Source organism: Anas platyrhynchos, chromosome Z, assembly GCF_047663525.1.
Source record: "Anas platyrhynchos isolate ZD024472 breed Pekin duck chromosome Z, IASCAAS_PekinDuck_T2T, whole genome shotgun sequence".
Classification (NCBI taxonomy): domain Eukaryota; kingdom Metazoa; phylum Chordata; class Aves; order Anseriformes; family Anatidae; genus Anas; species Anas platyrhynchos.
This window is the reverse complement of record NC_092621.1, coordinates 10503842-10523639: the sequence shown is the minus strand read 5'-3', so window position 1 is coordinate 10523639 and position 19798 is coordinate 10503842. Positions and strand designations below refer to the sequence as shown.

The window sequence follows — 19798 nt, the reverse complement described above, 5'->3', positions numbered from 1 at the left end:
AATTAGACCAAAAGTCTCCACTGGGAAAAAAAAAAAAAAAAAGAAAAAAAAAGAGACAAGCTTTCTGGCACATCAGTCCATCAGCAGGTCTGATACAGGCAAAACAACATCCATCTCCAAATAGGATGTGACTAATTTCTCTGGGGGAATGTAATGATGTTAATCAATTAGTCAGTTTGTGAATGGTTAGCACCTCCTGAGGAGGGTGAAGAAAATTGCCTGGGGCTGTACAATGAAGGAGCCTGTTATATCAATGATTATTAGGATCTAACAATGCTACCAACTTTTCCAACTCACTACAAACTTTTCTTCTGATATGTCAAGTAAGCTAGGGCTGCAGATGAATGACCATGCCATTGACTAGGCACTGACTGAAGGTTAAGCAACCTGAAAAGGATTTGGAAAACCACTGCTCATGATGGAAGAAATTACTGAATGGGAGAGGTAGCAGTATAAGTAGCTGACAAAAGTTACAGACAGCACTGTGAGGATTGGCTGATTTCACAAACAGATAAGAGGGAATCATGAGAAACACCTGCACCCCACGTATAGCTGGAAGGGAGGACTGGGGTGTTTGGGGGAGTAGAGTTTTGCAGGGTTAGTAATGGCTGGGTAACCATATCAGTAATACCACGAAAGGCTGAGATCACCTAGGTAGTGATATCAGAAAAAAGAACACATTTGGGTACAGATGTAGTAAAACTACAATGCGGGAAAAAGTAATAAGGTGCAGATTCTTTATTTCAGTGGATACTGGGGCAGGAAAAGGGCGGTAAAGGGGTAGCAAAAAGGGGAAGCAAAGGACAGGAAAATGATATTAATCTATTTAAATAATATAATATCTGAGCTGCCCAGGTATATCTGACAGATAGCCCTGTACTTGATCCTGCAGCTTCTTATAAAACACTCTCTTCTGGATATCATATTTAGTTTCTCTCTACTGAGAGGTGTAAAACCCAGAGAATATGACGAATGGATAATATACCGTAGGATTTGCCGTTGATGGAGCACTTGTTGAAACACATGATGTTCTGAGTGAGGGTCCCTGTTTTGTCCGAGAAGATGTACTTGATCTGCCCCAGCTCTTCGTTGAGTGTAGTGGTACGGGCCTGGGCTGGTGTGTCGTTCAGTGGGTAATACATCTTGCGGTCCCAGTCAATGTAGAAACTGTTACCCAAGCGTATAATCTCTACACTGGTAAATCCAAAAGAGAAGGCGATGGAATATTTATTAGTTTAAAGGACAAGATCTTTATCTTCAGCTACCATCAGCAACTGCAGCTAGAAGACAACTTTGAAGGCAATGACAGGGCGTACTCATCAGGTTGTCCTTAAGTCGCCTGTTGTAAGCAAAGCTGAAGCAAGCCTCACTGAAATGATCAGATATGCTTATAGTAAATTCATTTCCATTGTTTATAGAACAACTTCTCATAAATACATTTGAGAAGTTTCAGCAGTACACAGGAAATTTTGAAAATCTGATGCTTTCTTTCAGCCTGCACTTGCTTCAGTTGAGGTTACTTTTTTTTGTGACAGACGTCCATAGGCTGGGCAATGAGTTAAGAAAACCACCAATACATCATTTTCACCCAGACAACCCCTATGCTACATTAACCCTGCTGTGAACAAGTGGCAGTCGTTCATGCATGGCAGGCAAGCAGACTGAAAAGCGAAGCAGCAGCAGGAGCAGCAGGGTGTTTCATTTTGTGCAGTTTAAGGAATGTTTTTAGTGAAATTCAGGGCTGATCTGCTCTGTGGTGCCCGGGGATGAGTGCAAGCAACCCCGACCATGAGAACAAGTGAGTCACTGTGTAACTCAATACAATCATCAAGCAGTATCAGCTCACAGACAGCATGAATTTCCACTTTGCTGCTGGTTTGACACACTGGGGAGGAACAGGGTGAATTCCTCGTATTTACCAACACAAAAGAGTCTTAGAATACAACTTCCGACCCTGCAGCTCTGCGTGTAACTCCTCATCCTCCCAGCAGCTGCAGGGAAAGGGCAGCACCAGTAGCTAAGATCTGTCTTTTGCAGTTTGAAATCACAAACTTTTCACAAACGCTCTCTGTGAATCACACGGCAAGGGTTTGCTCTGCAGTCAGAAGCAATTCTCCCTGAAGAGTTGGATTCAGCGATAAACTATACCAGCCTAATCAGTCTACACTGCAGCCTCAAGGTTTTGGAGGCAACTTCTTCACAATTCCTAGCCTTTAACCCTGCTTGCCTATCTGCAACAAGCAATGCAGCACTGTGTTCTCTGGGAACTGATGGAGCTGACTGTGTCCATGCAGCACCAAGCACTAGAGATCCTCAGCCTAATTACACCTACTTACCTGGCAATCCACCCCTCACCTGAGCCTTGAAGCCACCTCAAAGAATGTGCTTTTCACTTTGGTTGGCAATGCAAATGGGGGAGAGCACGAAGCTACGAGTAGCAGGTTTCCAGTCTCACTCCCATAGCATCCTACCCTTACACCTCTCATTCAAATGCAAAGTCATCCTCTCCTGCTCCAGGGCTCACTGCTGTCTCAGCTCTAGCCCTGACAAAGCCCACTGAAGCCAGCAGAAAGCAGAGAAGCAAAGCACCACCGGGTTGTGGAGTTACCCATCAAAATGTTTTTAGGCCCTGTCAAATAATGTTTGGACATAGGGAAAAGAAGATAGGGTCTCACTGAAAAAGACAACATGTTTTTACCCCCCTGTCCTTTTAAAATGATACAGGGCTTGTTAAGACCCACAGAAAAACGGTGCCTATGAGATGTCTTCACTAGATGTCAGCAGCATAGAGAGCTGGCCTTGGCTGTGTGGGATCATCCAAAATGGGGTTGCATTTATGTCCAGGAAAATTCTGCTCCCAGATGAGACAAAAGCTAAAACTCTCCTAGGTGAAACATGAAAGGAGGTTCTGGCACGTACCTGACGTAGAGTGAAATCGGCACCACTGTGTTTAGAATGATCACGTATGACCAGAACATGAGGAAGCCGGAGTAGGAGGCAGAGTTGACACCCTCTGCCCAGGGCAGATAGACTTGGAAGTTGTAGCCCTTATCAGACTCCCAGATGCCATTGCCAATGGCTAGGATAAGACACATCAGTGCTAAAAATCCAAAGATCTGGAGGAAAAAAAAAAAAAAAGAAACTACATATTAGAAACAGAATTTGTTATATACAGGTTAATTGGATGACCCTAATCAAAAGGGGTTGAACAGCTTGAATCACTGAGGAAGGCTCGTAGGAGTGCAGGAGGAAAACAGGCAAAAATCTGATGCTTTGTCTCAAAGATGCCACTATACTATGAAGTCTTTAGGGATTTGGGGCTTTAAGTAGAAAGTAGAGTAATTTTAAGTAGAGTTCTAAAACAGGGTGTTCATGGGCAGCGGGCTGCAGAACATCAGATTTCATTAGAGATGAGTTGAGCTGCTACTCTTCAAATATCTGGCTGTGTGTTTGGGAATAGAAACTCCCTGGAGGACTTCTGACTGTTAGCCAGATGTACCATAGTTTCCTCACCATTTCTGAAAAATTAGTAAAGATAATTTGTAATTCATGAAATCCAGCACTGTGCAGGGTGGAATTCAGCACTGGATACCCTTCTGATGGTTAAAGGAGAGTTAATCACTGACTTAGAACTAATGGTTGCCTTGGTACCTGCCATCACAATCTGATTACATTTCATTTGAGCAAACAGAAAGCAACAGAAACCAGTGAGGTGTATCCTTGGACTTTAGGGAGGCCTATTTCATGAAGCCTAAAGCAATCAGGGAAACAGCAACTGGGAAGAAAATTCCAAAGTGGGACACCGTAATGAAAACGGGGACTTGCTCAGGAACACAATTTCATACACACAAAAGCATTACATAGGTCATAAAAGTTGTTTCTTTGTTTGTATTTTGGTTGTTGTTAAAAGAAGATAAGAATATAGCTATACAATTAGTTGGAAAAGAAAACAAAAAGAAGGGGGAGAAGGAAAGCTAATACAAATGAATATGAACCGCAGTGAATTACAGAACTGTGACTAGCTAATAGTGATGCAAATACCAAGAAAACAGTGAACTCAGTAACAGAGTTGTGGAAAAGGCAGACATTCGGCAGACGTTCCTCCATGAATGATGGAGGAATGAAGCAGAAGGATGTATCTATCCCATATGATGTAGCAGATGGAAAAGACAGTATACCTACTGTGACAAGGAACAATATGTGTCTCTACCTGCTAATAATAACCATTTTCAAATCAGTGTGTCCAGGTAATTTAAAGCTGAAAGCTTGAAGGGACTGAGACATTTTCTTAACAAATTAAGTTAATTTTTAACAATGCTTTAAAACTGTGAAGTTCCACCATACTGAAAATCTGTTAACATAATTACAATATTTCAAAGGTTGAAATGGTGACTGTGGGAAAGATAAACAGAAGCTAGCATGACATCATTCCTGGACAAATGATAATGAAAAGAATTCTGTTGATATCAACTTCTCCAAATATTTGCCTTAAAAATCTACCATCCTATTAAAAATGTGAAGACATGGAATCAGCAGGCTGCACAACAGCACAATTAAAAATCTCTTGCAACTAGGGTCATTAGTTCATTATTAGTAATTATAATAATTAGTCATTAGAGGAAATATCAGTTCACTGGGCCATTATGTATAAGGCCACTCAGCAGTAACCACATTACAACAGTAACCAACTATTTTTGAAACAACAATTGTGGTACAAATGTAAAAACATTGCTGGTAGAGCAGATGTTTGCATTGCTGAGGTAACCTGTGAAGGGGAGAGTGATACTTTACGGTGTGACTTGAATCACTTGGTTAAAAGTCCAACCAACTTGAGTTTTAATACCTAGAAGATGGTAAATGGAGACTTCCGCAAATATTTTTGGGCTGAATTTCAGGAGGCATGTTTATTTCCCACAACAGTAGTAGTTTTTCTGAGTAATTGTGGGAAGCCCAATAAATTACCCCACTGGTGAAATGCAGACAATATTGCTTGCTAGTAAGGAATGTGGTGTGGTGTTCATAAACCTCCGTGGCCAGCACTAAAAACAGACTTCATTTTGAGCTGTTGTAATCAGGATGATCTAAGGATATGTGAGAGGCATGACCCAGGAACAGGTTATGTCCTTTATTAAGCCAATAGATGGAGAAAAGAGATGAGCCCATCCATTTTTAGAGGTATTTCAGTTGGTCAAGAAAAAGATATGACTTCTCTCTGCAGACCTTGTCTGTTATAAAGGAAATGAATTAAAAAAGGCACTTGGCTCTTTTATCCTATCGCTGTACCCTGAATGATTCCTCATTGCCCCACAGGTTAAAATTTGTCAGTTTGTCATCGTGAATCTATATAGGAAATTCAGTGTGTGATTTAACAACAGACAAACGTGGGGCAAGACAACTGAACTCTCCTGTAATACTGCATCTCGTGTCTACTGCTGCATTTGTTTTATGACTTTATTTTGCTTTACGTCCACTTTCCATGATAATGCTCTTGTCCCTAACAGCTCAATTTGTGTGCAGTCCTCATGCTTGCACAAAGACCACTAACATGCTGTTTGCTTTCAGAAAAATGTGAAAGACCGAGCCGTTAACAGTGGCCCCAGAGATTAATTTCTCTACAGAGAAACAACTGCGTGTAGGGTGTTGCAATCATTGCCGCAGCTCTGCAAGAGAAGGATGTGAATAAACCTGATCACAGACGGGGGACACTTCCCACCATCAGCAGCCTCCCTCTCAGGGACCTGCCTGTGCAGAGATGGATCCTCTGCAGGACTGAGTCAGATTTCTGGAAGGAGGAGCTGACTTTGGATAGACATTTCTTTTCGGACAAAGAATTAAAACAGTCTCAGATTCTTTGCTGGCACTTTGAGCTCTGCTCTGGGATTTTATGCAATAAGGCATTTAGTGATGAAGCTGACAGCTATATTTCTCTGAAAATGTGCCTCCCCAAACCTGCAAAAAAAAAAAAAGAAGGAAAGTTTTGGAGGAAGAACCATTCCTGGCTTTGGAAGTAGTGGCCCTGGCTGAAGAATATTCACGTCTTTCCCCAAGAAATGCTGTGTTCCTCTGCTGCTGTTTTCTGCCCTGTGCTGCCAAAGAGCCTTGCAGAGAGAAATGCTCCCAAACATGAACAAACAGTGATGGTTTCCATCTGGAAAGGTTTATTTGCAATTAACCCCTGTTGGGACAGACCAGGATCAATGCTGAACCAGGTCTCCGTTGGCATGCCCTGCCAAAAAACTGATTTGTCCCTGAAGTTTTATGGACAATTAAACACAAAATAGCTTTGCCAGTGTTAACGTGGAACAAGTTTCATTAAGCTAAAATAAGCTATTTATAGCAAGCTGTGACTGCTTGTATTTCCAAACTCAAGAGAGCAATATAGTGCCTCTTTTTATGACTGTGCTTCGCAACCTTTGACCACCCAAACTGTTGGAAAGACCTGGTGCCACATCCCCTTTGGTGTGCCAAGAGCCTGTTTCTTGAGTTAGGGCAGAGCTGTACTTAGACACCAAAATGTTAGGTGCCTTAAAAATGCATAAAGTAGAAAAACTCATGCTTAGCTCCAACAGAGCCGCAGAACCCAGGCAGAGGCTGATGCAATCCACTGCAACTTGCTCTCTTTTTTAATTCTTTTTTTTTTTTTTTTTTAACGGATCCAAGAAGTAAATCCATCTTGCTCGCATTGATGAAGAGAGGCCAAACAGACTGAAAGCTCTGGGTGGGACCCTTGACTTGCGAAAGAACTTTTGGCAAACCTTCACTGAGTGCTAAATTCTGAGTTCGCTGCACAGTTTTTCTCTGCTCCATTCCTTTGCTCTTTGGATCCCTGACATCTCTGTCCCAGATGTAGCAGAGCATGTTTAAAAACATGAAGTTTTTCAGAAACCTGCAAAAATCTGAATGTTAGATGTCCAAACCTTACATGGTTTTGCTGTCCCTTTAAGTTCAAGGGAAGAAAACAAGCTGATGAGGATAGGCAAGAATTTCACTTGGCAGAGATTGGTGTTACTAAAGTCAAGGGAGTGTCCTCACTGCACACTGAGCAAGGACTCCAGAGGGCCTGAAGACGACCCTGGAGTGGCTCTCTGTGCTGTGGCATTGCTTTACAGCAAATATGCACATGCAGATGAGCAGGACGCTGCTTCACAGCACTGACAGTCAGTCTAACCACTGTTCCAACCTGCTCTACCCAACCATGTCTCCCACCCTGGGACCCAGCTAAAGAGCTTTTGGGAGTCTGAGAGAGAAACAAGAGGACAAGGTCTGGGATGAATTGTCCAGGATGGGCCTGGAGATACTTGTGCTATGAGGCATACACTCACAGAGGGCAGGGAGAGCTCAGAACAGCCCTGCACAGGCTTTGCCCTGGGCTGTGGTAGTCAGGATGCTGTTGGACACCTTGAGCTCTGTTTTCCCCACAGCTTGCTCTAGTACCATGGGATGGATCCGGCTCCCAGCCTGGCTGCCAGGGTGGGATGGAGAGCAAGGGCAGGAGGGAAGAAAGGGAAACAGATGGCACTGATATGTGACCACAGGAGCAGCCAGACCTTCTCAGTGTCACAAATTGAAGGCAGTGCAGCATGCATGAAATAGCACAACATGATTGCTTCTGAAGTAAAGTAAATCCTTGAAAATAAATAGCTTTTCTTCAAACAGCATTGAGTAAAACATCATCAGAATGCATGTCTCTGAAGAAGAGCAGTAACAACCAGAACAGTCCCTTCCCCGAGCAGCTTTGAACTCGAGAGGTAAAATCTGAGGGAGTCTGCAAAAGAATCGCTACCTCTGCCTGGAAGCGTTTGCCATTTGTTACAACCACTGGCTAGCATAAACCTCAGCTTAGATCTGTTTTATCATCTGTGGAGAGTGCCTGTGATATAAGATTAGTGTTCTCAAATTTGCCAGCTGCTAAAAACACCAGTTTCTGGGTATTAGCAGGACCGTGTCTAACTTTTTTACCCTCATGTGATAAGACAAAAGCTGGCATCATGTAAATTAACAAGCTCAATTACCAAGTCCTATACAGATATCAAAGATGCCAAGAATCCAGGAAGAAGAGACAGAACTGCTAATGTTTATATAAATATAAAATGACAAAATTACTAGGGAAAAAGGCATTTGTGGGCTTCAAAGTGATTCTCACAAGAAAAAAAAAAAAAAAGAAAAAAAAAGTAAAGCAAGCGAGAGCACAGCAAATGAAAAGCTGATAAGAAAGGTTCTTAACATTGTCAATATAATGGCCTTGCTTTGCAAGATGGGTTCGCAGAGGCACTGCAGGACTCAGTCTGCTAATACATTTCTACAGAATTTTTCTTTTTATCACGAGTCACTTCTGATACTCCCTCATTTGTGTGGACAAAGAGGTGGAGCATCTGGAAATGATGAACACATCTGAAGAAATTAAGCTAAACTAATCGGACTTACCATCAACACAAGGACGTTCATGAGCCGATCAATGCTTGTCCTCTTAAAAGTTGTTTTTCCACTGTTCTGCATTAGTTTAGTGTCTGGCCCTGGAGATGAAACAAGTTCATTAATTTTAGAAATAAAGCTTAGCAGTTCTAAAGCCTTTTCCCTCTGAGGCCTCACTTTGCTCTACAGCATAGATACCCATCAGAACCCATACAGTTTACAGGGCTAGTGGGAAATTTAGGCAGAAAAAGGTTAAGTCTCTTCCCTTATATTATATGGAGAGAGTCACATAAAGCCATTAATTCTGTATTTTGATCCATTCTCTTCTTTCAGCAGTCAATCCTCCCTTTCAGGTTGAATTACTTTTCACAGAATACCTGATACTGCTCTGTTATTAGTGACATATTATACATTGTCTCATATGTCTACAGCACTATAGAAACAATAGAAGGTCTATGCTTGTAAAAAGCAATATAGTAATAGTCTACAACAATATCGTTGATGACTGTGATATTCCAATATGGATTGAAGTCATATAGAAATGCTGTGGAATTTTTAATTGGATATACTTAAGAGTAGGAAATTTTGAACAAGTCTGGGCAGAGAGACTCGTATTGACCCAACATGGGTCACTAATGGCAGATTTAAGTTAGATTTAATTCTTAAGTGCTTTCATATTGAGTGACCAAGACTTTTCTCATATACTTCGCTGCATGTTTTTCTGAAATAAGAGCCTGCCTCTGCTAACAAAAACATTTAAGTAAGATTGAATGGGATGTTATATCATTTGCAACTGAGTTTTCTCTTATAGACCAATGTTAAAAATTTCAGGTTAAAATCCCCTATGGTATGCAAAATTCCTAGCCTAGTTTTAAACTAAGGGATTGCATGTATTGTTTTGAATTATTATTATTATTATTATTATTATTATTATTATTATTATTATTATTATTATTATTATTATTATTATTATTTTGGTTTTAGCACTTAGAAACATATTTTCCAAAGAGGAAAATATTTGGTTCATTTGTCCTTACTAGTGTGATGTGCTCCTGTGCTAAAGCTTTTGTGCTTTGCAATTCACGTCAGTTTTTCTACCCACCAGCATAAATAACGAGACCAAAGCACCACTCTGTGTTCCTAATAGTACAGCCCCTCAGCAACATCTTCTCATTGTCCAGGGCATACTTCTCTCCTCGAAGAGTAAGAGTTCCTGTGAACTTATCCAGCTTGTTATTTGGTGCCTCACATTTAACTTCACCTGTTCAAGGAAAAAAAAAAAAAAAAAAAAAAAAAGCTGGTAAAAATCTTTGTAACCTAGAAATATGCTGATCAATACTGCATTCTCATGGGATCCCCACACAGGGAATATCAGTAATAATAGATTGTAGCTGCAGTTCCCTGCTGACCCTGTCATGTCCATCCTTTATCCTACATTTACTGATGTTTTGAGATATTGCTCCTACCCCATATCTTTTCATAATCCAATGGGCCACAACAAATTTGGATTTATCTTAGATTTTTCAAAATGGCCATTTTTTACTGGTAGAGTCCAAAACAAAGTTTCCACTCCTTTTATGTGCATAAGAAGAAATACTGAACAAGCAACATACTTTTAATCCTTTTACAGCAAGTTCATCATGGTAGGATGTCACTGGATAATTTTAGGTAGCAGTGCTGACCTCATATAATTCCTATTCCATTTTCTTTAAAACTGCAGGAACCCAAGTGAGAAAATCATTGCCTGAAGGCTGCAAGAGAGTAATTAATTGAAGTGTCTTTGTTCACTGTTTTTAACTTCATCTATTTTATACCTTAAAGTCCCACTGGCACTTGCAAAAAGATGCTACTGTCTTTGTCCATGTAGCTGGCACTATAAGTTATTGGAGAACCAGTTTCCATTTTCACACTTATTTATTTCTTATAACAAAACACGTTCACATAAAACTGTAAATAAAGATACGTCAGTATAAAAAATATTTCAGTCAACATTTGCACCCAACTTCTGAAGATTCAAAGCAGAGTCCTGTGGATGTATTGGAAAGAACTGGAAAATACAAATACACCTTACTGAGATTCCAAGATTTCAGTCTGTTCAGTTAATCAGTAGGAACGTTGACATTATTTTGATCACAGGCTGCAAATATCTACATAAGGACCAACATTTGCAGAGAATACAGCTCTCCCAGCTGTTCTCAGATGCAAACACACAGCTCAAGAGGTTGGAAGCAAAATCCAGGGAAGTGTAGAAAAAAAGTACAGCTTTAAGTATTGTGGTAATCTCCACCACTGAAAAATTTGAATTCAGGAATGGATGTTCTTTTCATAGAAAAGAAGCTCTACTGTAGTGCAGATAAATCATCAAATTTGAAAGATGAAGCAACTAAGAAATTCAATGATACATGTGACGTCAGAGCTGATGATGCTGATCTGTTTTATCATCTAGTTGATCCAAGAACAATCAGACCTGTCCTCCTTAATTTGTAAAAGTCTACAGTAACCACACCTATCTCATGACAGCCCTCACAACACTCAAAAAGCATAATGAAAAGAGAGGCTTTGCAGCGTAAGCTGAAACACAGCACAATGAGACTGGTGAACCAAAACCAGGGCACGATCTGTCACTAGGAAGACTGTGCCTCTCACGCTACCATTGAGATTGAGTACCTCATGTGTACCTAATGTGTACCTCATCTGAATCTGCTTTCCAGTAAGTGGATGGGTCTGAGATTTTGACATCAAAACGTATCCACTCAAATTAGTCTGACCACAAAAAAGTGAGAAGCTTGAGAGATTCACCCAGTGCACCTGCCCCAATGACTCTGAAAGAAGCTGTGCCTCCTGGTTCCTTCTTCCATTAAGTTAAACTGAATGAGTTTCACCTGAAAGAGTTAAATACTGCGAAGTCTACATGTGCTAAGTAGTAGGTAAGAGAAAAATACTGCTTCCTTTCTTGTCTCCCAGTTCCTCATATCAAATCAAGTTCATCATTTTGCAAGCATCTTCTTTATCTGAACTATCGCAACATCAACAAACATCGTAACTCACTGTAAGCATTCCACTGAGTGCCTCTATTAGCTGCTCAACCCTTCCCTCGCTTCCTCTCTTAAGAAATAATTAGATAAAGAATTACATAAATATTTAAATACTTTCACAGAGATAAGCTAGGGAAATGCAAGGTTGGGTCTGATTCCAGGCACTCTTCCCAGTGTTCTTCCAAATATAAATCATCCTGGGAAACATTTTATTCATTTTAGCATTGCAAAGAGGCCACTTTTATTTGCAGTGTAACCAAAATAGAGATATAAAGGACAAATAAATATTTGATAGAGGAAATTTAATTTCCAAATGATTTTGAAACATTGTTTTTTAATTATGCAGTATCAAGAATGCAGTATCTTTAGATAAGCATTATACAGAAAATGCTTGAAAAATGTTTTAAGATTAGGATTTTGCTTACAAACTGATACTCACTGCAGCCTCCTCAGGAAGACAGTTAAGACATGCAACCTTGACTATTAACTTAGAACATCCAGCTGCACCCGCAAAAGCATATTTCTCAAGACCTAAAGCACTCAGAACCACAGCCTTCACTTTGGAGAAGTCCCAATGTACTGAGCCATCGCTGAGCTGAGACCACACACATTATTTCACAAAACCTCAACGTAGAAAGTGAAAGAAAAGCCTATGGCTTTGGATGGCACTACCAGAGACTGCATAAGCTACGCTAACTCTCTGCCACATCACCACCATTTTTCCCAGAATCATTATTTCAAAGACTGTTGTTTATTATTATTATTATTATTATTATTATTATTATTATTATTATTATTATTATTATTATTATTATTATTATTATTATTATTATTATTATTATCATCATCATCATCATCATCATCATCATCATCATCATCATCACCATTTTCCTCTTTACTTAAAAGTACTTCCTGAGATCCTGCAGTCCTTAAGAAATTCCAAGGACAGCAGCGCTCACTCCACCCCTTTCCATACTGACTCTTCCCACAATCCTGCCCTCCTATCAAAGCCAACAGGGCTCTGTGAAGCTTGACAGACACCCCTCGGTCTGTTCCCCCATCCTCTCTCTGCAGAGGGATGATGCGTGAACATGGGGTATTCTGTTTGCAGCAGGTCTGGCTCCTTTTTCCTATATATGTGCTGCTACATATTTGCCATACAAGACAGTGTGAAGAAATGATGCCTTGACTGTTAACCACATCTGCACTGCTGGTCCATAAATATCTTAAAATGCAGTCTTTTGGGGGCACTAACAGAGGAGAGAAATTGATAGAAATGAATTTTCTGTGTAGACTCACCATTGAACTCTGTCAGTTTCTGAAGGTCTTCTCCAAGCTCAGCAGTGACTGTCAGTGCCTGCTTCACCTTGAGGTTTGTTTCACTGTAATAAATTACATAAGGCATAAAGGACTGAGTCCAGCACTCTGTGAAAGTCTTCCTTCTGTTCTTGAGGACTGTATTCTTCCCTAGACATCCGATGGACCATGCTGTTATGGGCCTTTTTTACCTGGCCAAAGGGATGTAGTTGTCTTTTTCAGCTGCAGAGACATGCAGTCCAGAGGAATTCTGGACATGGGACCAAAGAGGGCAAGGTGGCTCTGCCACTGTCACCACAAAGTGTAGGACCAAGCATCCCATCTCCCTGAGCAGCTTGCTGTCTATCCTGCCACTCATACCACAGAATCCCCAGGTACCTGAGCATGTAGGAGAGCTTTGGATCTTCTCCCATACTATTCCAGTCCTGAAGTGCACTGAAGTCCTGGGACTAGCTAGCAGGGGCGGTGAGTTGAAATGCAACATCAAAGAAGCATTTAATTTGTCCTAGGCCTCCTAAAAGTTTTCACTGGCACTTGCATGTACCAGAACTATGGGCTCATTTTCAGGAGGAAGCAGAAGGAGAAAATCCAGAGGACTGCATGTAGGGTCCAAGGAGACCAGGTCACCTCAGTCTCTCTGGTCTTGGTCACCAAAGCAACACCAAAGTCCACAGCTGACACTAACTCTGGGCAACGTAGTAATGCAAATTGGGTCATAACAATGAGGCCAGCTCCAGTTTAAGCTTACTAATACAAATAAGCTGTAACCCTCTGACTTTTGTGGCCAGTTGTGCCTTGGAGTAAGCAATGTTTGGACCGAGTAGGCCCTTGCAGCATCCAGGGCCACCCCACAAGATTTTGGCCTTGTTCTGGCAGCAGTGACTGACCCCCAGGAGCAGGAAGGCTTGCTTACCCGTCCAGTTCAGCCGTCTCGATGTAGGTCAGGCTGTGCGGCTCACTGCTCGACAGTAACAGCAGATCGGCCTGAACACAAGCAAACAGACTGGGCATGAGTTATGGGCAGTGGCACTGCTGTGCTGCCTGTGGTTTCTGAGCACTGCAGCTCTCTGGGGCAGTTGTCATCCCTGCTGACTAGTCTGCTCGTGAGTGATAGGCAATAAGAGCAATTGTGGAGACTAACTGGGAACAGGACGGAGAGAAACTGTACTTACCGTCACAAAGTTGTTGTTTTCTAGTTTTATTATATCCCCAACTTGGACATTCATCCATTTTTCATCCTTCAACCTGCAAGAGAACTCCCAGTGAGTAGGCACATAGAGCAAACACCACTTATGAACATAGGCTACTCTGCTCAGCTCCAGGCTGTACGTCTCTTCAAGCCTTGGCTGATGGTACAAAAGAGCAGGGTCTGCCACTGTGTGGCCTGGTCTCTGCTAGGCTAAGGGACAACACAAAAAGCACTGCCCTGTCCAGGTTCTTCCTTCCTTCTCCCAAAGAGCCACAGTGTCTCAGAAAGAAACTCTCCCCATCTGCAATGGCCTTCACAGCATGAAGATGCACAGGCACCCAGCTAAACTGCAAGTACCAGCATAAGTCTTGATAGCTGTGCATGAAAATCCTAGAGGGTAAAACTGTCATGACATATCAAAACAGGACTGGGTAGTCAAGCTGGAATTCACCTAAACCCTCAATATCAGTCCGAGCTGGGGAAGGACCTGTGTTTTCCTTTTTTTTTTTTTTTTAATTAGCATGTTTCTATTTTAATTTGTTTACTAGACACAGTAACTAATAGACAGTAAACTAAGAAACTGGTTTACTTAGCAGAAAGCACAAAAACTATGTTCCTATTCTTCAGCTTCCAGTTATATTTTTAACTGTTCAATCATCCATTGGAGTTTACACAATATACTACTATCTATAGTACAGAAACAAAAAAAAAGTCACCAGAAACTTCACAGCTGTCTACAGCTGTGTCCTAAGGCTGCTGGACTCCATGGAGCTGCAAGCAAACAGCACATCTGCCTGCTACAACAGCCAAAGCCCCTGCTATCGCTTCTGAAGAAAAAGAACAGTGCTAAGCAGTACAATAGCCAAAATACATTTGAAATGTTTTGAGTACTTTTAAGTCTGAGGCATTATGCACATAAGTAAACACACTCAAAGTATTACAACACGAATGAGGAAGCTAGCTGTACTTCTTGATTTAAAATCACTTGTTGCTCATGTCTGGTTTTGCTTAACGCTGAAATAAAGGCTATGAACACAGACAGGGAGATAGCCTTGATGGTCATTTGCAGGGTAAGGAGTAAAATAATATAACACTCCCAAGGTAGCACTTATTTAAACATACATGTATATACATCCAGGAAAAGGAATAGATTACTTTTTGTCTGTGCAGGGTCACAGCCATAATGTCTACACTGATCGTGTTACCATGTATTGGGTTATTTAAGCAGCCACATAATGCAGAACCGCACTGTGACTTAACAGGTGGAATGGCAATTCCATTTTAAATTGTTTAGTGATCTTTGGGAATCACAAAGGGGAAAAAACTAAATGCTCTTCCCAGTGGTACATGTTCAGCCAAAATTACAGCAAAAGAAAAAGGACTTACATGCCATTGATCAGGACCTGGACTGGGCGGTTGTTGACGTGTTTGTCGCTTTTGTGTCGATTCTGAAAATTTGATCATCACGTTAAATGGCATTTCCAGGAAACCAAGCATACAATAGCTGTAGGCAGTTCGTTAACATTTTAGGTTTTCACCCAGCTGGCTGAATGGGTATGGCAGATTAGACTCACAACTGAGTCATAGCTGAGCTCATGTTCAGCTAGTAAGACAGGACTGCAGAGAGCAGCAGGCAACACAGGGCTTGCTCTCTGAGGGAAAAGGGAGGGCAGGGCTTTTTGTGCCTCTCAGCACAGTCCTGATTTAAATGCCATTGGTCCTGCCCATCACAGTTCCATAAACTAGGCACCCAGAGAAACCCACCCCTCTGCTCTGCTATGGGAAGTGACCAGAGGTGTTCCAGATGAACAGAGATGCTCCCCGGGGAAGCACCGCTCCATCTCTGACCTGTCCACATGCAAAGCTGCACTGAGTCTTCATTGAGCACTAAACTTATTTTCGTGAAGGAAGAAAATCAGATGTTGAACTCAGCGCTGACCTAGTCTCACTCCATGAAGTTGATGGAGCTTTGTCTATTAGCTCTGAAGGGAGCAGATTTGGGGCAAAGTTGGGCAAGAATGAAAAATAACACACATGTTGTATGCTTACTTTCCTAAGAGACCCTCCTACATTGTGGCTATATGTCAGAGAATGAGTTCTCTGAAGTGGAAGCCTAAAATCAGACCTCTGTGCATGTGTCCAGGCATACCCATTGGTTATCACATTTTCCAACATGCTGAGCAGTTCCAGATAAAGTTGATGGAGCTGCTGAGCTGCTCAGCAATTAGGAAATCCTGTCTCCCTTTCAGATAATGAGATATAAATTTGGGGATCTAATCTCAGACCTCATCTTGGCCAGAGATCAGTTCTCCAATACCGCTGGCTGTATTTATTTTAGATGGTTTGCTTCAGTCATTGTGCTGGAGAATGATGAGCAAACTCCAAAGTATACAACAGCAAAATGGATCTTACAAAATCATCGATGGCATCCTTGACTCCTGATACGGCCAGCACCAGCACGAGAGGCACCACTGTTGTAAACCAGGCCAGTGAGGAAATTTGAGGAATCAGCTGTAGGAATAAGAGATCTCAGATTATTATTATTTTTTTTTTTTTGCCTTTTCAGCCGCTGGAAATAAAACATTGTTTTCTGTAGAAGCTGCAGACAACATTTTTCTACAATATCTGAATATAGATTAAAGACAGAAATACATCTCTGTCACTTACATGTGACCACACAAATATGGGAGAGCTAGGGAACCCATGCTTTGCTCACAAACCAAGCTGTAATTTAGGATGTAAACAGGTGCTATCAGGAAATGCAATGGGTTGCTCTTTATTTGTAGCTTTGGGATCACAAAGTCCCCAGCGGATTTTTCTGGAGGCACTGACATGGGCAAGCCTGGTATGTGGGACCCAGAGTTATCCAATCAAGGCCTGCTGTGCAGAGCTTTCAGTGCTTCAAATGCTTTGAAAGAATCATAGGATCATTTAGGTTGGAAAAGACCTCTAAGATCATCGAGTCCAACCGTTAACCTAGCACTGCCAAGCCTACCACTGAACGACATCCCTCTCACTGCATCCATCAGAGTGGATTTGGGCAGTGTTAACCCTGTGGGAATGGTTAAACTGACATTTATGCCACCAAACCTTATGGAGAAGCACTGCTTATGGAGAGGCACTCTTTGGGATTGCTCCTTCCACTGCATTGTCACTACCCAGATCCTACATGCATCACCAAATCCAGCCAGAAGGAATGATGTTTAGGGACCAGCAGAGCCCCACACAGCTGTGGAGGCTGCAGAGCCACATAACTATTTCCTTCTCACCTAACCGGGAAGATGCATGTCCTTTGGGACTGTGCCCATGGCAAAGGGAGGCAGAGTCCCCACAGCCTACCAGTCACAGCCTCTCCTTTCAGTGCTACAGGGATGGAGTGAGCCAGCAGAAGAGGCAAAAAAAATTAAACAGGGGCAGGGAGAGGTAAAAGACTAATTGTTGCCCTCTTTAGCATAATTGGATGAAGGCAGCAGAAAAAGCACTATGCTTTTATAAACTGTCACTCCTAGGTGGCTCAGCAAAAAACACAGCTGAATAATTTAAGGCAAATAACTTGAAATACTGTAAATTTGATAGACAAACAGCTAGAGTGCAGTGCAACAACACAGGAACAGTGCTGTCAGCTTAGCTGAAAAGGCACTTCTACTATAAGCCGGTTTCTTGGAAAATATATGTGGGCTGAAATTTCCCAAATTCACTCCCTGTAAATAAGCACAGAAGATTATATATAATTTGGTACAGGCTGAGTGAAATTATGCCTAGGTGGTCTTGAGTTGAGAGACCATTTGAGTTGAGAGATCATTTGAAAAAGGCAATTTTGAAAAATCCTGTGCACTGAAATGATCAGATTTAAAATACAATTACTGACACAATCAAAATTGTACCAGTTGTTTGTGTATTTATTAATTTATTTATTTTGGATAATGTGTATTCCAGTATGACTCAGCAATGACAGACCACACAGCATTTTTCCATATTCTAGCAAAGGGCAAAGGGGCAGAACTCCTGATACCAATTTCTCTGGTGTGTCCAGCTTTCAGATACGGTAACAGCATCATCATCAGCTATGAGCAAAGGGCAGCTTGATGCCACTAGGAGCCACAGGGTTCGGTGGTGCTGCCACTGTCTGGTATGATCCATGTTAGGCTCCATCCTCACCCTGCTGGGCAGGGAGCAGCAATATTCAGCTTTATGCAAACGAGCTACAACCCTCAGCCTTCCTGATGTTAACTCCCTCCTTCCCAGGGAAACTGTACAGGTTACAAATTTGTCCTTCTTCATGCTGTTTCCTTTAAGGCAGCCAATGCAGTATAAAACTTTGCCTTTAAACCGTTTATACTAACAAAGGAATAAGCAATGTAAATCCAAGGACAGGCAGGAGCACTCGGGTTTAGACACAAAGGAGTAAGAGGGCAGGGCATGAAAAATTTATACTATTTGCTGAAAAGTGCAATTAATATTTTTCTTCATTTATTTCAAACCCTCATCCAAAGGTTAGAGAGGAAATTGCTTTTTTTCTCCTCTACTTTCTATCTATTTTAAGGTTTTGCTAAGATGATAATTCATAACAGGGAAATAGCTTGCACTTTATTACAACTATCAACACATAGCCAGGCTTTGATAACAGACAACGCAATCTGTTAGAAAGAGCACAGCACAGTGAGTCCATACCTGCAAAATCAGCAAGAAAAGAAAGTAAGCGTTGGCTATTCGCTGGAACTGTTCAAACAGGTTGAGAGGCAGGAAAGTGAAGAAGTTGTATTTCGATGTTTTAATTGAATTGTTCTGTAGGAAAAAAAAAAAAAAGGCAAACAAATAGGATTGGTAAAACAGGAAACGAAATTACAGCACAACCCATTTCAACTGTGTTTTTACTTGCTTATATTTAGCAATAGCATTGTTTTCAGCAGCAGCTCAAAAATCATTTCCTTTTCCCCATACAGTCATGCCGAGTCTGGGTAAACAGAGAATTCCTCATGGAATTGATGAAAACATGATGCTCAGCTTATGCCAGTGCAGTCGCAGGTGGATGCAGGTAGGTGTAGTCACTCAGAGACATGTTGTCCTTTTATTATTCTTTCCACTTACAAGACGCACAAACAGAATTGAAAAAAAAAAAAATATGGAGCACAAGCCAGACATTTTGTTGGTAGAATCTACAAAACAGAGTTAGAAAACACATGCAAGGCCACTTATCCATAACTTGTCCTGAGACTTCACAGCAGCAGTTTCTGGAGCTATAGGTCTGTCAGGGGGAGAGCCTGGCATTATGGCCTGTAGCTGATTCAGCAGCCTGGCGAGGTCACTGGTTTCTATTCCATAGGGATCACTTGAACGTGGTGTTGTGCAAGCAGCCACTAATGCAGGAAATCACCATTTCACTAAGCAAGCTGCAGCTTTGTTCCCTATTTCCAGTTTCTTTTTCTAATTACAGACAGCCCCTCCAGCCACAAGCAATGGCTGGTCCCCCGTCTGTCTGCTTCAAAACAAAGATACGAGCTCAGTATTACAGCACGGGGTATTTTCTTCCCTAAAGATCAGAGCTCTCTGGTCTCTTTCTTGCCACCATGGCTCAATCCATTGTACTAAGCTCACCAGCTAGGGCTGTCTCAAATTCCTCGAGGTTTTAGCACAGGTCTGCCCGTGCTTTGTAGTGCTCTTTGGAGCTGCCCAACACACCAGCTGCCAGAGCAACACCTCTCCATGCCTCTCAGCAGCACGGTAGCAGCAAGTGCTATTTCCACAGTCCTGCACCGTAGCGGTGCTCAGGGCTGTGGTAGCAATGTGAGATCCTGGGCTGTGTGCCCAGCATCAACCCAGAGGTTTACTCTTTTCAAGCCTAACA

At 41.7% G+C, this 19798-nt stretch overlaps 1 protein-coding gene across 3 annotated transcripts in view; it reads right to left on the bottom strand.

The window, feature by feature from the left end:
• Positions 1-19798, bottom strand: part of LOC101800696 (phospholipid-transporting ATPase ID) — a 78152-nt gene that overhangs the window by 22723 nt on the left and 35631 nt on the right. For all 3 annotated transcript variants that reach the window (XM_005019425.6, XM_005019424.6, XM_005019423.4), the window contains exons 4-13: positions 18625-18738; positions 16366-16464; positions 15340-15401; positions 13937-14009; positions 13678-13748; positions 12747-12829; positions 9515-9673; positions 8425-8513; positions 2920-3116; positions 986-1194 (exon numbers count right to left, since the gene is read on the bottom strand). In XM_005019425.6, coding sequence (XP_005019482.2) covers positions 986-1194; positions 2920-3116; positions 8425-8513; positions 9515-9673; positions 12747-12829; positions 13678-13748; positions 13937-14009; positions 15340-15401; positions 16366-16464; positions 18625-18738 — 1156 coding nt within the window. The remainder of the gene's footprint in view (positions 1-985; positions 1195-2919; positions 3117-8424; positions 8514-9514; positions 9674-12746; positions 12830-13677; positions 13749-13936; positions 14010-15339; positions 15402-16365; positions 16465-18624; positions 18739-19798) is intronic.